The sequence below is a fragment of the Marmota flaviventris genome, chromosome 7 (assembly GCF_047511675.1).
Source record: "Marmota flaviventris isolate mMarFla1 chromosome 7, mMarFla1.hap1, whole genome shotgun sequence".
NCBI classification, from domain to species: Eukaryota; Metazoa; Chordata; class Mammalia; order Rodentia; family Sciuridae; genus Marmota; species Marmota flaviventris.
This window is the reverse complement of record NC_092504.1, coordinates 113,602,267-113,624,733: the sequence shown is the minus strand read 5'-3', so window position 1 is coordinate 113,624,733 and position 22,467 is coordinate 113,602,267. Positions and strand designations below refer to the sequence as shown.

At 33.7% G+C, this 22,467-nt stretch overlaps 1 protein-coding gene across 7 annotated transcripts in view; it reads right to left on the bottom strand.

Annotated features, from left to right (window-relative positions):
• Positions 1 to 22,467, bottom strand: part of Pdgfc (platelet derived growth factor C) — a 221,227-nt gene that overhangs the window by 95,709 nt on the left and 103,051 nt on the right. For 3 of the 7 annotated variants that reach the window (XM_071614856.1, XM_071614858.1, XM_027926732.3), the window contains one exon: positions 3,339 to 3,399. The exons of the other annotated variants lie outside the window; for them this stretch is intronic. In XM_071614856.1, coding sequence (XP_071470957.1) covers positions 3,339 to 3,399 — 61 coding nt within the window. The remainder of the gene's footprint in view (positions 1 to 3,338; positions 3,400 to 22,467) is intronic. 7 annotated transcript variants of the gene reach the window in all.

Here is a 22,467-nt window from a genome sequence, read left to right as displayed (position 1 = left end):
GAGTAATCGTAAAAATAACCCATTTTGGTTTTGTACAATGGAGTGACTCTAACATGAATGCTCAAATATGGAAGAAAAACTGACAATAATCTTTATACCTATTATGGCACAGGATAAATAGTCAAGTGTATAAACACAGAATCTCTTTAAGGCCTTTACACACACCAATTAGTAATGAATATAATTGCATACACATATAATCACACACCCTAATATTGTAAAACATGTTTAGGCAATGCTGTTTTCTTTCTTTGTTAAGTTGTACATTACTTTAGACACCATGAAGAGGCCAAGCCAGAATGTAGAAGAGAGATAAATTAGGAGTAGTTCAATTACATAAGAAACATTCACCTTAAAGATTAGTGAATCAACTCTCCTATTGAATTATAATATTATTCAATGTAGAGAGTATCAATATTAGGAGTTCTGAAATGTTTTAAGCAACAAATACCAAGTAATATTATTATAGCAAAAAATGGCTAACATGATTAAGCACAAATTCCTATTATATATACCTTTTAAGAAACAAATTTAAGAGAAAATATTTTCAATAAAGAACATCTGTTCTTGAGTCTCAGGATCTACCAACTTTCTATCTGCATGGGACATATAATTTACAACATTCAGACTGGAATTTACCAGCAATCTCCAAAATGGCCTGATGTTACCTCCTATTTCTTTGTGAGTTCACAATGACTAGGTAAAGTATTGAAATTCTGATGGGATAATTTTTAGAATTTACCAATGAAAATTACAAGAAAATGACAGTCCCTACAAACTTAAGTCTTTCACAGATTTGTAAGTCCATTATTGTCTGTTTTTAATGAGAATTTAAAATGTTTAAAATTTTTTAGACTAAGTTGTGCATTAGGCTAAGCTGTGCATTAGGCAAATGAATGAATCCTAAGGAAAATTGGTAGGAATATATTTATTACAATGTTAATATATTCAGCCATATATGTTATTGCCGAAAATGAGACTACTGTTTCCGGTTTGTATTTAGCATTTCACCTTCAAAAGTGTATGCATATAATGTATCTGTAATGAGTCTATGACTCATGAATTCTACTCTAAGATTAAAAAAAATTCAGTCATTTATATACAAAACATATCCTCCTATCTTATATTTCAGAGTTACTAAGTGTTGTCAATTAGTGATAAAGTGTTTACATTTCCATAAGAAATATTTACTATTTACAACTTATGTTTGTAGCAAGATAAGAGATTACTACATTGTGTTGTTGTTTTTTTTTCAGGAATTCCACATAATGAAATCTGGAATAAATACACTGGGACAAGTCCACCCGTCATTAGACAAAGTATAAATAAAATATGCTTATGAATGTCCTAACCATTCTGCTCTGGTATAAACCACTGCCTCCCCAACCCATGCACTACCCTTTAACAATTTTTATTCATTTCAGTGATGTAAAAATATGAAAAATGTAAATGTGATGTATTTAAAAGAAACAATGACTGAAAATTAATAATAAAACATATATTTTGGTGAGAAAATAGGGTCCTTCTCAAAACACACATTTAAATAATGATGAGGATACCCTGTGCCAACCTATTCCATTCCAGCTTACCCTATTTTATCAACTAGAAGGGTTGGGGTTAAAGAGTGAATACACATAAAGAAGATTTTTCAGTATCCTTAATTCTAGAATGGCCTTGAATATATCCATTAGCTGGATTCTTCAGCCACTAGTTTTATCACAATAATTTTAAATTGAGCCAAACATAAAGGAAAAAGAGAGCTGAAAAGAGGAGGTGAAATGGAGGAAGGAACATATTGCAGGAGATACATGGTTTTACTCAATGTAGAGATTGAATTTGACTTAACCAAGTCCACCAGAAGTTCCATTTGTGAGGCGAGATTTTTCTCCAACACTCCATTATCACTAGTCCTTTCAACATTGTTCAAAAATATCTACTTCCTTGTCTTCTGATCTCAGGGGAGACTCTGAGGATATGTCTGTCAGATTGGACATCATCAGACACCACAAGATTTGAGAATCCCTCTTTATGACATCTGCACTGTTTATATGAGTCTAATCCCTGTCTGAGCAAATGGAACAGCTGCATTCATGACCTCCCAGAAGTGAACAGACCTGTCTGAGCACAGCATTGCCTTGAAAATTCTTGCCTCTGAAAGCTAATTTTGAAGTTGAAAACTCTCCACCCATGTTTCCCTATGAATCCACCCATTCCTCTTCTGAAAGAAACGTAATATTTTCCATGAAAAAAAAAAAGAACAAAAAATATAAGCCAATGTGGGTTGGGGGAAAGAAGAAAGGAGAAAACTATTAGGAAAAATGTACAAGTTATAATTAATGTAATTGCAGCAATTGTAACGTTATTAATTATGTTGACATGGGGCTGATATCCCTATTCTCAAGTTGAGGGCTTTTTAAAGAAAGATATGCATAACATAAGCCTTGGAGACAACTGTACTCATCATCTAAAACATGAATTACAGAGATCTATTACTGTACAACCACACAAACCACAGAAATATTTTATACCAGTTATCATACTGCAAAGTTTGATCACAACATAATAATCTTGTTAAAAGTGAACCAGTGCAATTTCAGAAGATTTCTAATGAGCAAGCAAAATACCAAATTCAAAAAAAAAAATACTGATATAAATACGTACTAAGGCTTACTCATCAATTACCAAGAAAGTTTTATTTGTCACTTATTTTTGAAAATTTTTTTTAACTTGTAGACAGACAGAATACCTTTATTTTATTTATTTATTTATTTTTATGCAGGGCTGAGGATCAAACCCAGTGCCTCACACATACTTGGCAAGCACTCTACCACTGAGCCACAACCCCAGCCCATTATTTGGCACTTTCAGCCAAACAAAAATACTAATGAATGAACAATGGAAAAGTACCAGAGAAACACCAGAATAATAAATTATAGCTCAGTAAAGAAACATATCTTTACTCTCTCAACAGTCAAAATAATTTGTCAGGTAAAGTCATATTTAACATGTCAGAGAATTTCAGGAAATGAGAACATATGTATAGGCATTCCAGCAAGCACACTGCAGTGTGAAGACTGTCAGGGATATTGTGAGAGTAGCACTTGAGCCTTGGAATGACTAGACAGAAGTTGGGAAGAGCAAAGATGTAACAGCCAACATCAAAGAAGGTGTTCAGGTCTCCACTTGTTTGTATTAGAGCTACTGGTAAGAACATTATTCCACCTAAAGAGATTCTCTTGCTTGCTTTAAGATGGCTTGTATCAATCTTAATTATAGTAGAGTGTAATGAGACACGTTTTTTAAAAAAAAAATTTAAAAAAAACATATGTTTTGCTTACCTTTTAAATGTTCTTTCTCCTCTTTTCTATGCCAGTCCAGATGCTTGGGTATAGTTCCTCCCTGCCAGTAGATGGAGATAGTAAAATTGAGTCTTTTGGTGACCTTAGATCCTAATCTAGGTGGTTCAGAATCTTCAATGTCAGATTTGGGTGGTAAAAAATATAATTTGAATGATGGAAAAAGACACATAAAGCTCGTAAAAATAGCTGAGTCTGTGAAATGAACTTATATTATTGGTCATTTGTACTATTCTTTACAGGAGAGGTTCTTGGCTGGCATAGAAAAAAACAAAAGAAAGAGCATTATTTGGTATACAATCCCTTGACTCTTCCTAGATCTTCCTACTCTTCCTAGATCTTGCTCATTCACTCAAGTAACATCCATTGAGTATCAAATCAAAACTACAAGTAGTGACCAGATACTTTCATGTACATTATCTAATTCATGTTTTTAATAAGGCTGTGTAGCATTTGATATCCTTTATTTTTTTTCCCCGAAACTGTGTATTTTAAAGTTCCATATGGTGAGCTGGCTCCTGTGTGCCAACTTTCTGAAGTCCTCCTGATGGCCAAGATTCTCAGATTTAGGCAAAATCAGCTTCCTCTTTTTATTGCTAAAGGGACCTTCAAGTTGGAAACTCATTTGCTAGTGATAAAAAGTGGTTTTGTTTTATTTTATTTCAAATTAATACAAGTCCTCCAACAGCTTTGCAGGAAGAAATTTAAAAAGTTAAAGTGCAGTCATTTTGAAGAGATTAAATGGATTTTCAGAAATACAACTAGATTCAGGAATAGAGCTTTATGAAAAAAAAAGTTTTTTGTTTAAAGACTGCACACTGCATACATTAAAATGCATGATTGCTGATAATGACTTAATAAAAGAATAAAATTATTATCATTTTCAAAAGCTAATGGAAGTATACCTAAATACCTCTTGAAGATGATAAGAAGCAAACTAAAAACATTCCACACTGAAATGAAAACTGAAAAAATTATGAAATAATTGCTTCCATTTTTCTCATTCAGTTCAGTAAAGCCATTGAATTTTCATAAAAACATAATTTGTGCTTCTTCTTTATTCCAAAACTTAGTTTAAATCTCAACATTGCTTGTAGTCATGGTCTGTGACTTGGTTTCAACACAACACATTTTTGGAAAATATAGGCATTACAGAACTAACTGAGAATAATACTAATTTGTTCAAGAATTACATTATTCATGTAAAAGTACTCTTATAACAGTACCTAAATCAATCTGCCCAGATGCATATACTAATATTTAATTATCCCAGTTAGTCTTATATGAATTTTTGATTGTAAAGCTCTTGATTATACAAAAGATTTCATTTCAATTGTTACAACTTTAAAAACTAAAAGTACTGAGCAGATACTTCTCAGAAGAAGAGATATGAATTTTCAACAAATATGCAAATTAAAACTATACTGAGATTTCATCTCACCCCAATCAGAATGGTAATTATCAAGAATACAAATAACAATAAATGTTGATGAGGATGTGAAGAGAAAGCTACACTCATACATTGCTGGTGGGAATGCAAATTGGTGCAACTACTCTGGAAAACAATATGAAGATTCCTCAAAAAAACTAGGAATAGAACCACATTTGATTGTTACCCTACTTCTCAGCGTATACCCAAAGGATTTAAGATCAGCACACCACAAGTAACACAACCACATCAATTTTATAGCAGCACAATTTACAATAGCTAAGCTGTGGAACCAACCTAGATACCCTTCAATAGACGAATGAATAAAGAAAATATGGTATATATAGTAATACAATGGAGTATTACTCACATAAAGAAGAATGATTTCATGACATTTGCCTGTAAATGGATGGATATGGAGACTATCATGCTAAATGAAATAAGCCAGTCCCAAAAGCCAAAGGTCAAATATTTTCAGAAATATATGGAACCTAATCCACCACAATACAGAGGAAGAGGGGAAGAACAGATATGCAGTAGATTAGACAAAGGAGAATGAAAGAAAGGGAAGGGGAATGGGAAAAGGAAAGACAGTGGAATGAATTTGACATAATATTCCTGTATACATACATAAATATACCATAGTGAATCCCACCATTGTGAATATCCTTAAGAATGGAATACTAATTAGAATAAGATATATCCTATATTTGAATATCAAAATGAATTCTGCTGCCATGTATAACTAAAAAGAATGAATAAAATTTTAAAATTTTAAAAATACATATCATTAAAAAACTAAAAGTAGCACATATACTTTTTTCCCTATGAAAATAGAGTGAGGCATCACAATAAGTAGGGTAATCATACAATTTCTTATCCAAATCAAAACATTTTTAACAATGAAAGAGAATATTAATAATTGTGTCAGAGCAAGAGAGATGATCAACTTCAATTCCCAGAATCTGGAACACATGATTATCCTAATGACAAAAGATAGCATTAACCTCCAATCTAAAGCTCTTGTGTCTCATTGCTATCTGTTCTCTTTGTACTTCATCACACTACTTAGGACATCTTTCAACTTAGAAATCTACTAGATTGATTCACAAGTATGTTTTCCTGTTTGCATCCTGATCAACTTACCACTTGGAAATGCATTTTCCTTGTTTTCAGAAACATGGTAATATCCATTATATTTACAGTACTTTTTCAAAATAGTTTAAAACAACAAGGACCCTAACAACTCTCTTTAATTGTTTTTCATTATGTTGTTTGTGAGATCTGTCCAATATTACCAATCAAGAGGAGACATTTTTCCCAATTATTATCAATTTACTGGATTCTGGTTTTCTTCTCATGGCTGGATCAAGAGTTAACTCTACTTACAAATTTCACGTTGGTCCAGAATTTAATACTCTCTAAAAAGTGGTTAATTTAGAGAAGGCAAGTAATCACTTAAAATATTTAAAATGTGTTATAATGTGGAGAAATGAACTATACTAAATGACCAATATGATTCCACAACCTGTACACTTGCTAAATATTTCTTGATTGGCTTAACTAAAAATTTCACCCACTGACATAGTTATGAAAAAATTTTGATAGATCTTATCTATCTTGGTTCTTGGAGTATTGTTGCCTTATTAAAGTTATTTTTGTTGTTGTTGTATTCATTTTTGTTTTTCTGCCTTAAAAAGAACAAATAAAGATCCTCCACATTGCATTTAAAAAGACACCAGCAACCTATTTTGATGACATAAAATCTATCCAAATGAAATAGAGTTATGTGAAATTCATGTCTGGAATACTTCAACATGATTTACAAAATCTCCAAAATACGACTTCCAACAACTGCGATATTCCATCTAATAAAAATCACATTCAGAAAAGAAATTTTTCTTTCCTTTCTGAAATCAGAAATCAAGTATTTGTTTTAAAAATAAAATCTCCACTGTCTTAACCAGACTCAGGAACCACATATATATACTACTAATAAATGATAATCCTGGGATTTTCTCTTCGTGATTGTCTTCCTTCCACATTTCCAAGATCAAAACTTGGAGGAGATAGCCTGATGCTTTTATTTTTCTATGCTAGATGTGAGTTATAAAAGGTAATGTTTAGAACTGGTTTTAAGTGCTGCGGTATGGTTGGATAATACAGTAGCACCATTATGGTAAAGAGCATGCCAGCAGGATGACCTAGACAGAGGAACATAATAATGTAGGAAGCTTTTGAGACAAAAACAAACCTTAACGTGATTTGCTAAATAATGTCTGTAATCCTCTGTTCCTTTATAATTGCTCCAATTATAAAACTAGCCTTCAAAACTCCTCAAGTACGCTAAACTTCTGAACCACCTATTTAAAAACAAAAAACATTTTCTGATCCTTTTAAAGGAATGGCTTGACAAACCCTTGAGAATCTGATGAAAGGTATGGATGCTCAAACCAGAAAATTATATACCTAAATATATACTCTCATAGTTTTCACACAGTAGCATACAATTTCAGACTATTCACTCAACCCCCGGAAGCCATCTATTAACCCTTTTATCTATGAAATTACAGTGAAAATGCTTTCTTCAAAAATAACATGGCAATTATAAAGCAAAACAAAAATGGGTTTTCTGCTCCAGGAACAGAAGAGCTATGTGGCATTTGAGGGATTTTGTTTTTTGATTTTGATTTTTTGTTGTTGTTGTTCAATTCTGAGAATTGATCCAAGGGCCTCAGGTATGCTAGGCAAATAAATGCTCTACTACTGAGCTATATGCCCGGCCCTAATTGATATTTGAAAATACACACAACACACACACACATACACAATTTTTTTTTATTTTTTATAATTGTAGATAGACAGCATGCCTTTATTTTATTCATTTTTGTATGCAGTGCTAAGGATCAAACCCAGTATCTCACACATGCTAGGCAAGTGCTCTGCCACTAAGCCACATCCCCAAACCCTCACACAATTTTTATATAAAAACAATGACCATGCACACACTTCCAATGCAACTGTTTAAAAATATTTAATATACTGTCAGGAAAACTGTATCTCCAATGTGTAATTTATAACAATCTAATAATTCTCTGTAGTCATTAATTAAAAAAAAATAAATCCAGAGCTGGGGATGTGGCTCAAGCGGTAATGCGCTCACCTGGCACACACAGGGCCCTGGGTTCCATCCTCAGCATCAAATAAAATAAAATAAAGATGTTGCGTCCACCGAAAACTGAAAAATAAACGTTAAAAAATTCTCTCTCTCTCTCTTAAAAAAAAAATCCAGCTGAGGGTTTACTTCAGTTCTAGAGCATGTGCTTATGCACAGGAACCCAGTTTAAATCTAAGAACTGAAACCCAGCTCCCCACCTAAAAAGTTAACTTTTGAAGAGAAGTGTTAAAGATTTGTTATAAAGAAATGTTTACATAAAAGCATATAGTAGATCATTCAACTGTACCCTTGTATTTCAATAAGGCTTAATTTACTAACTTCCCCGAGTTTCACAGCATGCTACCTGTTTGAGTACAACAGAAAAGGTAAGCAATACACACATTTTCAGGGACTGATTTGATAACTGGTTTCTATTAATGAACCAACCAATTGGGAGATAAGAGTTACAGATTCTCTTAATGGTTTTATTTGACTGGGTCATATGGCACCACTTGGGAAATCTTTCCTATTTTAGATACTCAACAGAACTGCACCCTCTTAATGCCTGGAGTTGGTTTTTGTCCAAAATTCTGTCCTCTTTTTATCATCTCAAAGTACTTCCTGGATTCAAATTCACATCTTTCACAAGCATATGCTCTTTTAAATCTACAGCAGTAGCTCAGAACTTTCTTCCAAGTCACAGTCGCATTCCCAGGTGTCTCACTAAAATTCAGTATATGCTACTTCAAACTCATGACCTTTATGAGCTCTACCTCCTCCTCTGCTTTATTTTTTAATTTCCACATGTGGATTCACCATTTCACAAGCCAGTTAGCCTCATAAATCTGATCCATTTCACTATCCTTTACGACAGTGTTGCCATTGTAACATGATTGAGAAAATTTTTAAGTTAAACATGGACAAACACATGGTTAATATGCCATACATATTTATTGTTGTTGCAATTGTCTTCAACGTAGAATTATTCAACTTGCTCATATTGTAATTTTTTTTTCTAACAAATCTTCAGTTTTCTAGTCATTTAACCCAATAGTTTTGTCATTTGAAAATTGCAACACCATATTTGCATACTATTTGGACATATCTACGAGCTAAACAAAACTGTTAAAATGAACAGATAATCTCATAGCTCTTTAAAGAATCAATTTAGGAAGTAAAAATATTTCACCAAATGAACTTGTTCATGTCTGTTCTTACTAAATTTGTGAGTGGAAAAAATTTACAGAAAGGCTGGTTCTGCTTTGTCTTTTATTCTTTAAACTGGGTGAAATTTTGTCATGCATACACTAAGGGAAAATTAACACAGTCTGATTGTGAGTCTTTTCTAATTAAAAAATATAGACCTTAGGGCTGGAGTTGTGACTCAGCAGTAGAGCACTGGCCTGGGATGTGCAAGGTGATGAGTTTGATCCTCAGTACCACATAAAAATAAATAAATAAAATAAAGGTATTGTGAAAAAAAATATAGACCTTGCATGATGCAAAAAGACATTCTTTAACATTTGAACTCTTAATGTTTTAAAAATATTTTTGATTATGTTATGAATTATGATTTATTTGACATTTTCCTATATGAATAGTCAATATTCTATCACTTATTATACATTCAGATTTTCCTCGTTCTGTCTCATATCTCAATACATCAAATAAGTGAATAAATTTTTAGCCTCTCTGTAATTTTTTCTTGCACAAAAATACACTGCTTAATTATAATCAGACTCAATACATTGGCTACTAATGTCCCTCTTTCTTTCTGGCAGTGCTGGGGATTGAACCCAGAGACTTCTGAATACTAAACATGCACTCTACAGCTGCCTGGCCCTTGAGTTTTCTATATCATTGGACAGAGTTTCTGATCAAGTTCCATGAATTCTGCAAGAATTTCATTGTAGTTATACTTTATAAAATCACTTAGAAAGATTTTACATGACTATAGTATTAAATTCTCTCACCAGTAAACATGATGTCACTTTGTCCTTTTGTTTATATTTTATGTAATCTTTTTCCTTGTAATACTACTTGAGTAACTCCAAATGCAGTTACTGAAAATAAAGGGGCTCAGCATAAAACTATCTATAACAATCGACGAGCAATGGCAATCCACTGGGCCCTGCCAACTGGGAAACACTAATGCCAGATTTGGGACAATATTCCAACCTCAGTTCCAAGGGTATGAATAAAACAGATGGATAGTGGAAAAAAGTAACCACTGCTATATCCTTTGAAACTCTCAAACGTTAAACTTTTCTAAATATTGGTTGCCTCACCCTGAATTTAAAAGCTATTACTCTAGTTTAATTCACATTTACAGCCTTTAAGAATTCTCTAGCTACTATTTTTCTTAAGTTTTAATTGTTTTCACAAAGATCTTACATCTCTTCTTTGAAAAGGTATAAATTTTGCAGTGGTTATTAATAAGATCCTCTTATCATTATATTTACTATGGGAGTCTGCTCAATAAATTTAGCATTTCCTTAGTACTTAGAACACTGAAATTACCTTGTAGAACACAGGGAGGATTCATTCTTCTCTCCTTTCCAGAAAGAAAATTCATTGAACTCAGATCCTGTCTGTCTTGTTTATTGCTACATTCCCAGCAACTAGAGTACATTGCCCATAGGGGGTACAGAACATATACCTGTTGAATTAATACATTTCTATTTATCTAAGGATATGGCTTAAATGTAACTACGTAAATAGTCAGAGTTTGTCTTAACAGCTTTATGACTTTGTAATCCTCTTATCCAATAAGAGGATACCAAAGAGAAGTGAGATTGTAGCCAGGAGTCATTAATAAATTAGAAGACTCTGCTCACAGAAATGATTGACTTGCTTCCCTATTCATGTCTCTTCTACCCATTTCTTCTTTACTTCTTTCTATGTGTTTATTACCCTTTAATGTCTTTTTTAATTCTTATTTTACTTTAGCAAAATATTCTTCTTCTTGTCCAATGTATTACCAAAGGAATTTCATTAGAAATAAAGCTTAAAGTGTTTTGACACAGACAATATTTCCTGATGTTATAAAACTACAAGGCTGAGGTGAGCTTAAGGAAATATTTTTGTCTTAAGTCTTGAATGAAAAGATGAGCACATGACATTATATTATCTTCCACTTCTAAGAAGCTTTCCTTTCAGGTCTACCGTTTCTGTGAAACTAGCTCCTCCCTATAATCGGCTTGAACAATGTATTATCCCTGCTATATATCAAGGGCTTTTATCTTCTTCACCTATAAATAAAATTGATATTATAAAGTTGCTTCCACAAGGCTTATTAATCCAAATATTTTTTAATGAAACATGGGATGAATGCTTCAAAAAGCCTTCATACTCAATCCTAAACAGTTGATACCTAAACACCACAAAGATTAAGAATCCTTTTAATACAAAGCCATTTCCTAAGGGCGATTAAGTGACTCTCAGCAGTACATGTCTATGCAGTTTTACAAAGTTTTAACCCAATTTTAATACAATTTGTCTATCAGTTCTTGCTATATTTATACAACCAAAAAAACCACGCTTTGTAAAAGTGTTTAAGTTTCATTAAAGAAACTCTACAAAGAAAAAAGTTAAAGTTGAAAAAAATAATGAAAATCATTAAATGCTGAGTGGTCTGAAATACTCCATGTAGAGGGTAAATCCTTTGGGCAAAGAGGATATTCACATGCAGGAACGTTTTGTGAGTGCAGAGCCTTGTGCAAAAACAAGGTGGGAAAGGCCATAAGCCCGGTATTCCTTCCTATTAACTGCTCAGTTTGTAGCAGCAGCTGCAACTTCTCTTAAGTAGATGCCAACAGAAGGCTTTTAATCGGCTTATGATGGAAAGTGCATTAAGAAGCTCCCTGAAAACATTAGCATTAAAATATTTTCCTGGAAAAGACTGCTGATCAAGAAAACAAACAAGCAATCACAAGGACCTAGTAAGTCTAACCAAACAGTATATTATTTTGAGTTTTGATTCACAAATTTGATTGAAGATAAGCAATCGTGCAGTTCTAATCAAAAAATTGTAATAAATCTAGAAATTCTCCATGGGTGAATGAGTCATGTGTAAAAGACTCCATCCATCCATTACCACTCTCAGGTATTTAAAGGCCTTCAATCATTTTTGCTCAATATGTATGTATTTATGTTTTTATGTATGAACTAAATATAAAATGTGCTTAAAATACATTTAACTCAAATTAGTTAAGATACACTTATGAAAACAAATTTTTAAGGAGAATATAGTTTAAAATATACTGCTTAAATACTTCAGGGATGAGCTTATATAAAACTGTGTTTAAAATAATATTCCAGATTAGAGTCTGTAAATGATTTATAAGTTATGGGGCAGAGTGTTATATTTAAACATTCTTGTAAACATGCATTAGAATACCAGCCATGTTTTTATGATGGAGAGATAAAAGTGTAAACGGAGGCTTTATTGATGTAATGCTTATAATTCTTCACTACTGCCTATTATAGAACTCTGAAGGCTACTTCTCGAATAGTTTGTCTTTTTTATTATTATTATTTTGTTTTAGTTGTAGATGGACACAATACCTTTATTTATTTATTTTTATGTGGTGCTGAGGATCGAACTCAGTGCCTCACATGTGCTTGGCGAGCACTCCACTGCTGAGCCACAACTCCAGCCCTCAAAATGGTTTTTCGAATAAATGTATACTTTTAAAGTTCCTAAAAATTCAGTGGCCAATTTTAAAGAAACAATGCTAACAAATTAGCACAAATAAGTTAACCCAAAAAAAAACAAAGAAAAGTAAAAAGAAATCTAAAATAAAAAGTAAACCTCTTCATAAATGACCAGATGCACTATAAGATTATTAAAATTCTAACTTACCATATGAGTTAAATATACCTTCATTTATTTTTATGTGATGCTCAGGATTGAACCTAGTGACTCACCCATGCTAGACAAGCACTCTACCACTGAGCTACAACCCCAGCCCCCAATATGGGTTAAAAATAATAGTTTTGCTCACTCTGATTAAACCACAACAGTCACAATTGCTCCCATTTGCTGCACTTGCCACTTTATATATGACAGTAGGATAACCTACTGAAATTTACATATGTACATACACATACACGCAAATGCACACATATATCAATAAACCCAAATTCCAAACAATATAGCATAGGTAATAATTTCTGTGGAACCAAACAATGAGTCTATGGCATGAAAAAAAAAAAAAAAAACAAGACTAGATCTTCTGATCAAAAAAAGTAAATAAATAACAGATTAAGGACATGTTGTCAACAACACATCCATTAGCAAACATTACTGATGCACTCTGATTAGAATACATTGTTGATTCAAGATTTCAAAGGGCCACCCAGAGTCTTTTGCATGTAGTACTTGCTCCCATGGACCATAATGCTCTCATCCCGTTTAAATGCCTAAGACATTTTTCTCAACTAAAGTTTATAGGTGTTTCCTTTTCTTTAATTGAAAGATATGTTTATGTTTCATATCCCTATCTAGCTTGGAAATTACTTAAGGCTACAAAGTATGTCTATTTATTTAAATAATTTTTATTAAAATATCATTCCATGTTAATGCAACTGAATACAGAATCTCAAAGGACTTGATCTTTAAAAAATAGTGCTTTCACAAAAAAATAAGCATTTGAGTATGTAGACATTTTAGAACTGTTATGAATTTAAAAATTCATCTGTACTTATAGAATTTTTGTTAAAAATTCTTGCATTTAAAAAGAATGCATACATATATACTGCTACATACATAACAAGATTACAAAATACATAAAACATTTCTCTGTTTTTTTATATATCCCCACTTCCAAGACTAGTGTTTTCACCTACTTTTTACTCTCAATATTAGGAGCTCATTAGCAACAGGCTTATCACCAATTCCCAAATGATTATGATAGCCAAGTTCCTCCTAGGCTATTGGGTTCAGAATCATGGTTCTGGAGCTCTGTCTGTAACAGTGGATAATTATAACATTGTTTGTCCTTAGTGTGACTATAGGTAATACTAAAAAAATATGTTTTTTAACAGTTGATCATTCACTTTATGGATATTAAATATATGTGTGAATACATATATACATATATATGTCATATTTTGTTTCCATGTACATTCTCCATGTCTTTCTTTTAAAATCCATTTATTTTAAAAAAAGCTCTCAATGCAAGGAAACATATTTTGGGGAAAATAACACAAATATATACAACTTTGGTGAAAGTGTACAATGCAATGTTATGAGTTTAGGATACAGGCTCAAAGATCCTTGAGGATGAAAGCAAGGCTGATTTATTCACTGTGTTAATCCTCAGCACAGTCCTTAGATTTATGCTTTCAGTAATTTTTTGATGAAAAAATGTAACTGGTACACAACAAAAAAATGAAAAACAATAGCTTTCAACAACAAAGAAATCCTCTAAGCAGAGCTATTAAAAGACTATTAATGTCTAAGTGCACTAAAGATCTCCTTACTCACTAAAGGGTCTGCTACTATCATAAGCCAGCTTCATCCATGAATCATAGCGATGAAACAAATTTGGTGTTTGTTGCAATATGTGCCTTTATCATCCTTTATAGCAGTTTTTCTCAGGACATTAATATGACATTAGATGTGTTATGTGGCCAAACACTAGACTAAATCTTTCATGCTAAAAGGAAAATGGACAAGCTAACAGCCTGTTTGGATGTGAGGTGTCCCCCAAAAGCTCATGTGTGAGAGAACACAAGAAAGTTCAGAGGAGAAATGATTAGGTTATAAGGGTTTTATAATCCCCTGTTAGGGATTAACTGAGTAGTAATTGAAGTGATAGGGTATGGCTGGAGGAGGTGGGCCTTTGGTATACATATTTTGTATCTGGTGAGTGGAGTCTTGCTCTTCTTGCTGATCATCACGCTAGCTGTTTCCCTCTGCCACACTCTTCCGCCATGATGTTCTGCCTCACTTCGAGCCCCCAGGAATGAAGCCTGCTGTCTCTGGATTGAGACTTCTGAAACCATGAGTACCAAGATAAATTTTTCCTCCTCTAAAGTTGTTTCTGGTTGGGTCTTTTAGTCACAGCAGCAAAAAAGGTTAACTAAAACAGAGCTCTTTGAACTTCTACTCATGACATCAAATTGTGAGATGGTCACAAAATGGGATGGATCATAGCAAAATACAGTTATGAATTTTTTTGTTTTAATATTTATTTTTTAGTTTTCAGTGGACAAAACATCTTTATTTTATGTGGTGCTGAGGATCGAACCCAGCGCCCCGCACATGCCAGGCAAGCGCGCTACCGCTTGAGCCACATCCCCAGCCCCAGCTGTGAATTTTATAGTTAATAAATTGACAACTACAATTAAGGAAACAAAAGCAATATATACCATAAAATGTTCTCAAAGAATAAGTTAGAATCTTATAGATCATAAGTTCTGTATCATTTATTTAACTTTGAGGACTCAAGCACAAAAGAGGCTTAGTTTAAGAGTTCTTAGTGGTTTCTAAGATAAACCCTGGGAAATGATGAAAACCATAATTTAATTGAAACCCATTATTAGCAAGACACTTCTTACATTCTGGACAGAATTTCTACATATGGCAAAGTCAATGCTGCTAAAATTTAAAAAAAAAAAATCCATCAGCAGCCTATCTATGATTCAGCTCAAGAAACAAGAAAGCCAATGCATCTGGAAAAGGCTAGGAAGATATTAACATCTTTGCCTCAACTGCCGCTTAGGCCAGACACAGCGTTTACACCAGATGAAACGAATGTTTCTCTCTATTTTGTAAATTATTTTTAAATGGTCAGAGAACTATTTTCCAGCCTCTCATGTGTATCACAATTCAAACATTGCAATTACCAGAAAGTAAGAAGAAAAAAAAAGAAGAAGAAGAAAGAAGGGAAGATAATGGTGAAACTGCAGTACAGAAGGTATACCTACAAGTGGACCATTGTGCACAGGGTACATTGGGAAACCCCCAGGTAACTGCACAGGGCAGGACTTGCAGATGTCTCCAATGCCCTCTTCAGGGTAGGAGTAACCAGAATCAGAGACAAAAGAAACTAATAATATCCCAACATCATTTCACATGATGCAAGCCATTGGGAATCTGGCTGAGTCTATGATTATCAACCTTCTCTCCAAATACAACATTGAGAAGAGAATGTGACACTCATCAAGGTAGATATTGAGCCATTCAAAGAAATTCCTGCTATTTGCCAGTACAAACCAGGTGGCACCAGATGTCTCTTCATTCAAACAGGGTAAATAATAAATAGGAGACTATGAAAGAAAAACCACCACACAAGCAAAAGGCAATTGGATCCTGACAAATCAGAGGAAAAAATATCTATCTTAAAAGAGATTTATCACAGAGAGTGGAAAAAACAATTTTAAAACTGTTTTATATTACAAAAAAATACAGAGGAACCAATTATCTTGAGATGGAGAGAAGTTAATAGATAGAGAACACACAGAAAGATGATTCAAACCAAGAATGATTGGTGCTGCTGAGGAAGAAAACATGAATTCAAACAGAAACAGAATTAAAGGCAAAAGCCACACATAATACAAAATACTGACCTGAGAATACAGGCAAAAAGGATCCCTGTGCCCTCAGGAACTTAATAAAAGAAGATCTACTCCTACTCATTACTTTGCAATACTTTAAATTAGAAAAATGGGAGGAGGCACAATCCTCCAAGATTCTCCTTTAAGAAACTAAACTAACCCAAATAAGAGGTTGTTATTGTTGTTATTTTAAGTCATTAAAGACAACTCATGTATATTCCAAGCCATATGTGGTGGTGCCTGCCTCTATTCCCAGTGGCTTGGGGGGCTAAAGCAGGAGTATTTCTAGTTCAAAGTCAGCCTCAGCAACTTAGCGAGACCCTGTCTCTAAATAAAAAATTTAAAAAAGGCTGAGGCTGTAGCTTAGTGTTTAAGGGAGGAGGAGGGGGAGGGGAAGGGATGGGGAAGGGAAGGGGAGGGGGAGGGGGAGAAAAGAGTGTTTCCTTCTTAGAAAAAATTGCCTGACTATTCATTCTAATGAATGAGAAGAAATACTACCACTAGCGACACTAGCTAATCTGCACCAAGCACTCATTGGGCATTAGATGAGTTCTAAACCTCAGGTTACTTACTCTATCAAATCCTCCCAACACACCTTGTAACAGGTGCTATTTAATCGCCCATTTTACAGATAAGAAAACTGAACCATGGAGAATTACAAAGGACTATGTGGATAGGGTTGATGTGCTGCAAAATAAGACTGAGAAACCCAATTAAAGCTTTGGTAATTGCTAAGGTCTTTGTCACCAGTGTTTCTACTTTATTTCTCCTTTACTTCCCTGTCGAGTTCTTTAAGTAGATTATAACATCAGTCCCTTTTTTCAGAATTCTGGTGAGGATTTTGGAATAGTAAGTGCTCGAATCTACAACTTTATGTTACTTTTCTTCATTTTACCTTGTGTGAGAAAAGTATCTTTACTAAAGTTACTTAATATCAGATATTTGCCTCTTGTTATTAGCTTATTTTATTTACTGCAATGTCATCAAAGAAAAAAACAGCAATATGTATCTTCAATGAGCAAACCAAATCTATGTGTACTCAGCTTTTCAATAGTCAGAAAAAATACATAATCCAAAAAGGAGCAATCCATGTGTCTAAGCCTCTCAAATTAATAATTTCAACATCACTTAACTATATTGTTTCTACATACCTAAGTACTGTACAGAGTAGAGTAAATCACTGCTTTTCTTTAATCCAAAAATTACTCATGACAAATTTTAAGTGGCACATTCAAATGACCATAACTAAATAATTCAAAGTCAATTATGAATTTATAATAGGATACGTAAAGCCTATAATAGGATAATTATTTCTTCCTTCTTGACTCCATTCCAAATCTTGCAAAAGCTATTAGTACATTAAATCAAGTATCAGCTGAGCAAATATAATATGCAAAGCATTGTTTGGGAGACTATGGTAGTTAAAATATGAATTGCCATTTCCTAGGAATGTACAATCAGGAAGTGAGGTGAGGCATAATATACTACTTTGTATTTTTATTTAATAACATCTAAATGACTTATACAGACATTAAATGATCAAGGAATTTGGAAGCCACAATAGGGAAATAAAATGGAATATTCATCCTCTTCTGAAATTATGCTCTGGGGAATTCCTAGCCAATTTCCAACCCTCCTGTTGACTACATCCCATTTTTTTTCCCTCAATTAACTCCATTCATCCTTTAAATCACAACACAAATATCATTTCCCTCATTTACCATGCCCTTGCAACCAGCTCCTCTCACATGCTGTCTTTGTCTTCCAAAGCACATTTAATTAATAAATTCAACTAAGCAGTCATTTGTTGTTTGCCTACTTACATGGCTAAATTCCATATTCCAGAGTTTTCTCAGGGCTTTGTACATGTAGCACATTTAACAAGCATTTTTGAAATTAGTCATTGGAAGCAAGGATGTCCTATAGACAAATGGCTATCTGGTACTGAGATGTAGGATTCAGAACTTGAAAACAGAAAAGATAAAAGAGATGTGTCCCAGAAGGCATGAGCAAGAAGCAGAGAAGTCCTGTTTCCAATAATTTTGTGCTTATAACCAAATATGCAAATAACCAAAATATGACAGACAAAATCTTATGAGAGATAACATTCACCTGGAAATGATTAAAAATTATCACAAGTAGTTCAAGTGTTATTCCTTTGCTCACAAACAGGAATGCCTCACCATTGCAAAATGAAGTATTCAAAAATTTTCCTTCTTCTATTTACAGATTTTTTTCACCAGTCTATAAGTTCCATCTCCAAGTCCAATCAATAATATACTTACAGAATTAGGGCATTGGAATTAGAGACCAACGTCTTCTACTAGAAGGTCTGTGTCTAGTTTGCATTGTTCTTCCAAAGGACTTACATGTTTCTTGGCATCTTATGGTCTGAAATATGCATGATTATAAATATTCCAAACTATTTGCTGTATAATCATGACTATTTTAGTTAAGATCCCTGAAACTCGATTATCTACTCTATCAATGTGGATAATATCAGTCTCTTCATAGGATAATTGATGCACTGAATATGCTAAGAAAATGAGTTCCCACTGTCTCCATCCTCCTTCCTTTTGGAAGTTTCTTCACTGCTTTGGAAAAACTCAATGGGCCAGCATGGTGGTGCATGCCCCAAATCCCAGTGACTCTGGAGGCTAAGGAAAAGGGATCACAAGTTTGAGGCCCTAAGCACTTAGTGAAACCCTGTCTCAAAATGAAAAAATAAAAAGGGCTGTGGATGTGGCTCAGCAGTAAAGTACCCCTGGGTTCAATCCCCAATTTTAAAAAAAGAAAGGAATAAAACAAAAGAAAAAAATTAACCCTTAAATCAACAACCTCTCTTGGAAAATCATATCAAGGAATGGTTTCTTCCTGCTGATGGATAAGAGTAAATAATTAATTTATGTTATCTTAAGAGGGGTATTCTGAAAGACTGATCTCCAGGTTTACAGATAACAAAAATGAGCTACCAGGAAATGGAATCAGTCAGTCAGTCCTAGACAGTAAAAAGCAGAAGCAGCAAAGCCAAATTGAGAAAGCAAAGCATTTTATATTTCAGTTCTTTGTTGTTTCTCCTAAGTTGCTTACTTAAAAGAATTCCTCCCACTCCCTTTAGTAAAAAGCCTAACAGTGACAAAGAACACAAAAATAAATTCTCCAAGAATCCCCAAAACCCTCAGACAAGTGCTTGTCACCAGCATACATATCAATCATGAAAAGACCTGATTGGAGTTTTTAAAACTTTATACAAACAATGGAGCATTTTCTTCAACTTCCAAGATTCTAAAACATGATTTCTGGACATTTCCTAGCTACTGAAAGAATGTTCAGATTTTACTGTTTTGGGTTTTCAATAACAACACACTATTTTTTCTTTCCTGAAATATGCATTGATTCTTTCAAAGTCTTAATTAATCTGCAAAGTAAAATTATCAATTACTTTTTGATCATGAATTTCCAGGCATACATTCCAGGGTGAATTTTATACCTAAGACGGTAAATCTCCTAAACCTTATGTATCCTGCTGTTTTCTTATTCCAAAACTGAAACAAGATATTGTTAAGAAATCTGCACTTTAATTTTTCTAAACTTAGAAAGCTGAGTCTTCTAAGTTTGGAGTTCATTATTTACCTTTTAAGCCCTTGAAGACAATTCTTAATAAAGAATCTTCTGAGCGAAATGTTTTAAGGAAAATAAAGACCAAAAACCTTAGCATAATTTCCTCCCTAACTCAAAGAAGTCAAAATAATACAAAAATATAATTGATCACATAATCCATTTAATGCAAATAAGTAGAACAAAATTGAGGCAATTACCCTTAAGTGTGTATTTAATGTCCTAAATATAAGATAGCCTAAGAAAGATTTCAGAAATATACTGGGAAATAGTTAAAATCACTATCTGAAATACATAAGCAGAGAACAATGCTAATACACACCACGTGTTAACATTACCAATTACAGAAAACTGCATGTTGATAAGAATTACTCTCCCTTCTTATAAATGGTTATTCTATTCAATGTCAACCTTTTCTCTAAAAATAAGCAACATTAAATTTTGAAACAGATTTTTCTAAAACCATTTTAGGCACATGTTCAAATGAATTACTACTGTCCTATTAGCTGCTTCACCTGTCAAGTTCCACAATAAAATTGAGAAAATGCCATTCATTAACTCTGAAGTTACATTGAGTCACTCATAATCATCATTCATTTCTTTTTTTTTTTTTTCCTTTGGTGGTAGTGGTGTTGGGGTGGGGGCTGGGGATTGAACTCAGGGGCACTAGCACACTGAGCCACATCTCCCCTCCCATTTTGTATTTTATTTAGGGACAGGGTATCACCGAATTGCTTAGTGCCTTGCTTTTTCTAAGGCTGGCTTTGAACTAGAGATCCTTCTGCCTCAGCCACCGAAACTGCTGGGATTACAGGCATGCACCACTTTGCCCAGCTTCATCATTCATTTCTGAGCACTTTTCTGAACATGTCCTTGTCTAGATCCATCTCTTCTGCATGCTTTTCTATATTGCTATGTTGTTTTATTACTTCATAATATTGTACAGTTAGTTGAATAGGACCTTAGAAATCATCAGATCCAACTGTGGTAATTTACAAATGATAGTTGACTACAATCAATGCAAATATTGGATCAAAGTCATCAGAGTTTTATGAGTACAGAAACTGAAAATGCACCCAAGTGATCCTTGAGAGTCATATTCCCATGTCTCACTCCAGCTTGCTATCTGACCTTCTATTTCTCATGATTACTTCTGCCTACCCCCAAAATGATAAAGGATAAACCTGAGGCAGGAGCTCTGTTAACTCTTTTTTTGTGGAAGACCTAAACTCATGTAAGCCCTTATGAATTCCTTAACAGATTACAGCCCCCATTTATAACACTCAGAAAATAACAAATTAACTAAAATACTGCCGGAGACCATTCACTAATACACATTAATGAATTATAGCAATCTTATGTTATTTCCTTAAAGTTTTTTCTTGATAAAGATATTGTGATGATCTGGGATTGTTTTTCTTTCTCTCTCAATGTTTAAAAAAAGGGGGGGGGGGAGTTTATCCAAACCATTATTTTCCAAACTTTTATTTCAACTAATTAAAAATTTAATTAACATCATCATCATACCTGCAGGGGGTCCTTTAGAGATGCTGTGTTCCTTTTCAGCTCTCACTTTAGCTGAAAGTATTCATCCTTAATCCATGCACACCCTCAAGAGAAGGATCTCTGTTGGCAAACAATGTTCCACCAATCTTGCAATGAACTTAGGCATTTCTACCTCCATAGGCCATTTAGAATTAATTCACTCTGATTTTCAGCATTAGAATTAAAGGCAAGTGTTCTATTGCTTTGAGGATCCCTTCCTTGTTTCAGTTCATGTTCTGCTATGGACTGTGTCCAAACAGAAAAGCTAAACCAGATCTGGAGGGAAGTTTGAAGATCACAAACACTGCCAGGGTGGCTTGTGTCTTCTCAATGAATTTGGGAAGGGTACTTCTGATCATCTTACTGAAATTCTTTCCTTCCCAGCTTGAATGAAAAAAATCTTTCAAATCTTTCAAAAAATGAAGAGAAAAGAACCTGCTGATATAATTCTGAAAAACAGAGCTGAGTTTGACAAGCACTTTCCTGCAGCCCTTAGAGCATAAAGAGATGCTTATCAGGTCCAAACCTCAAACACAGGCAGGCCAAGGCTTAACAAACAGGGAATCCAAATTCTCTGCAGCAAGTATTTTATGGGAAAGTGATTTTACAGATATACTTGTGCAAAATTATTACCTTGCTTTTATAAGACACACTAAACCACCTAATGCATTCTACAAAAGTAGAAATTTACCAAGCTTTCCTCAGAAACTACAGGAAGGATTTGTGGGCCTCAACTTGCTAGGAATACAGACTTGGCTTAGGCAAAACTCTCATGAAAAGAATTTTTCCAGTCTAGA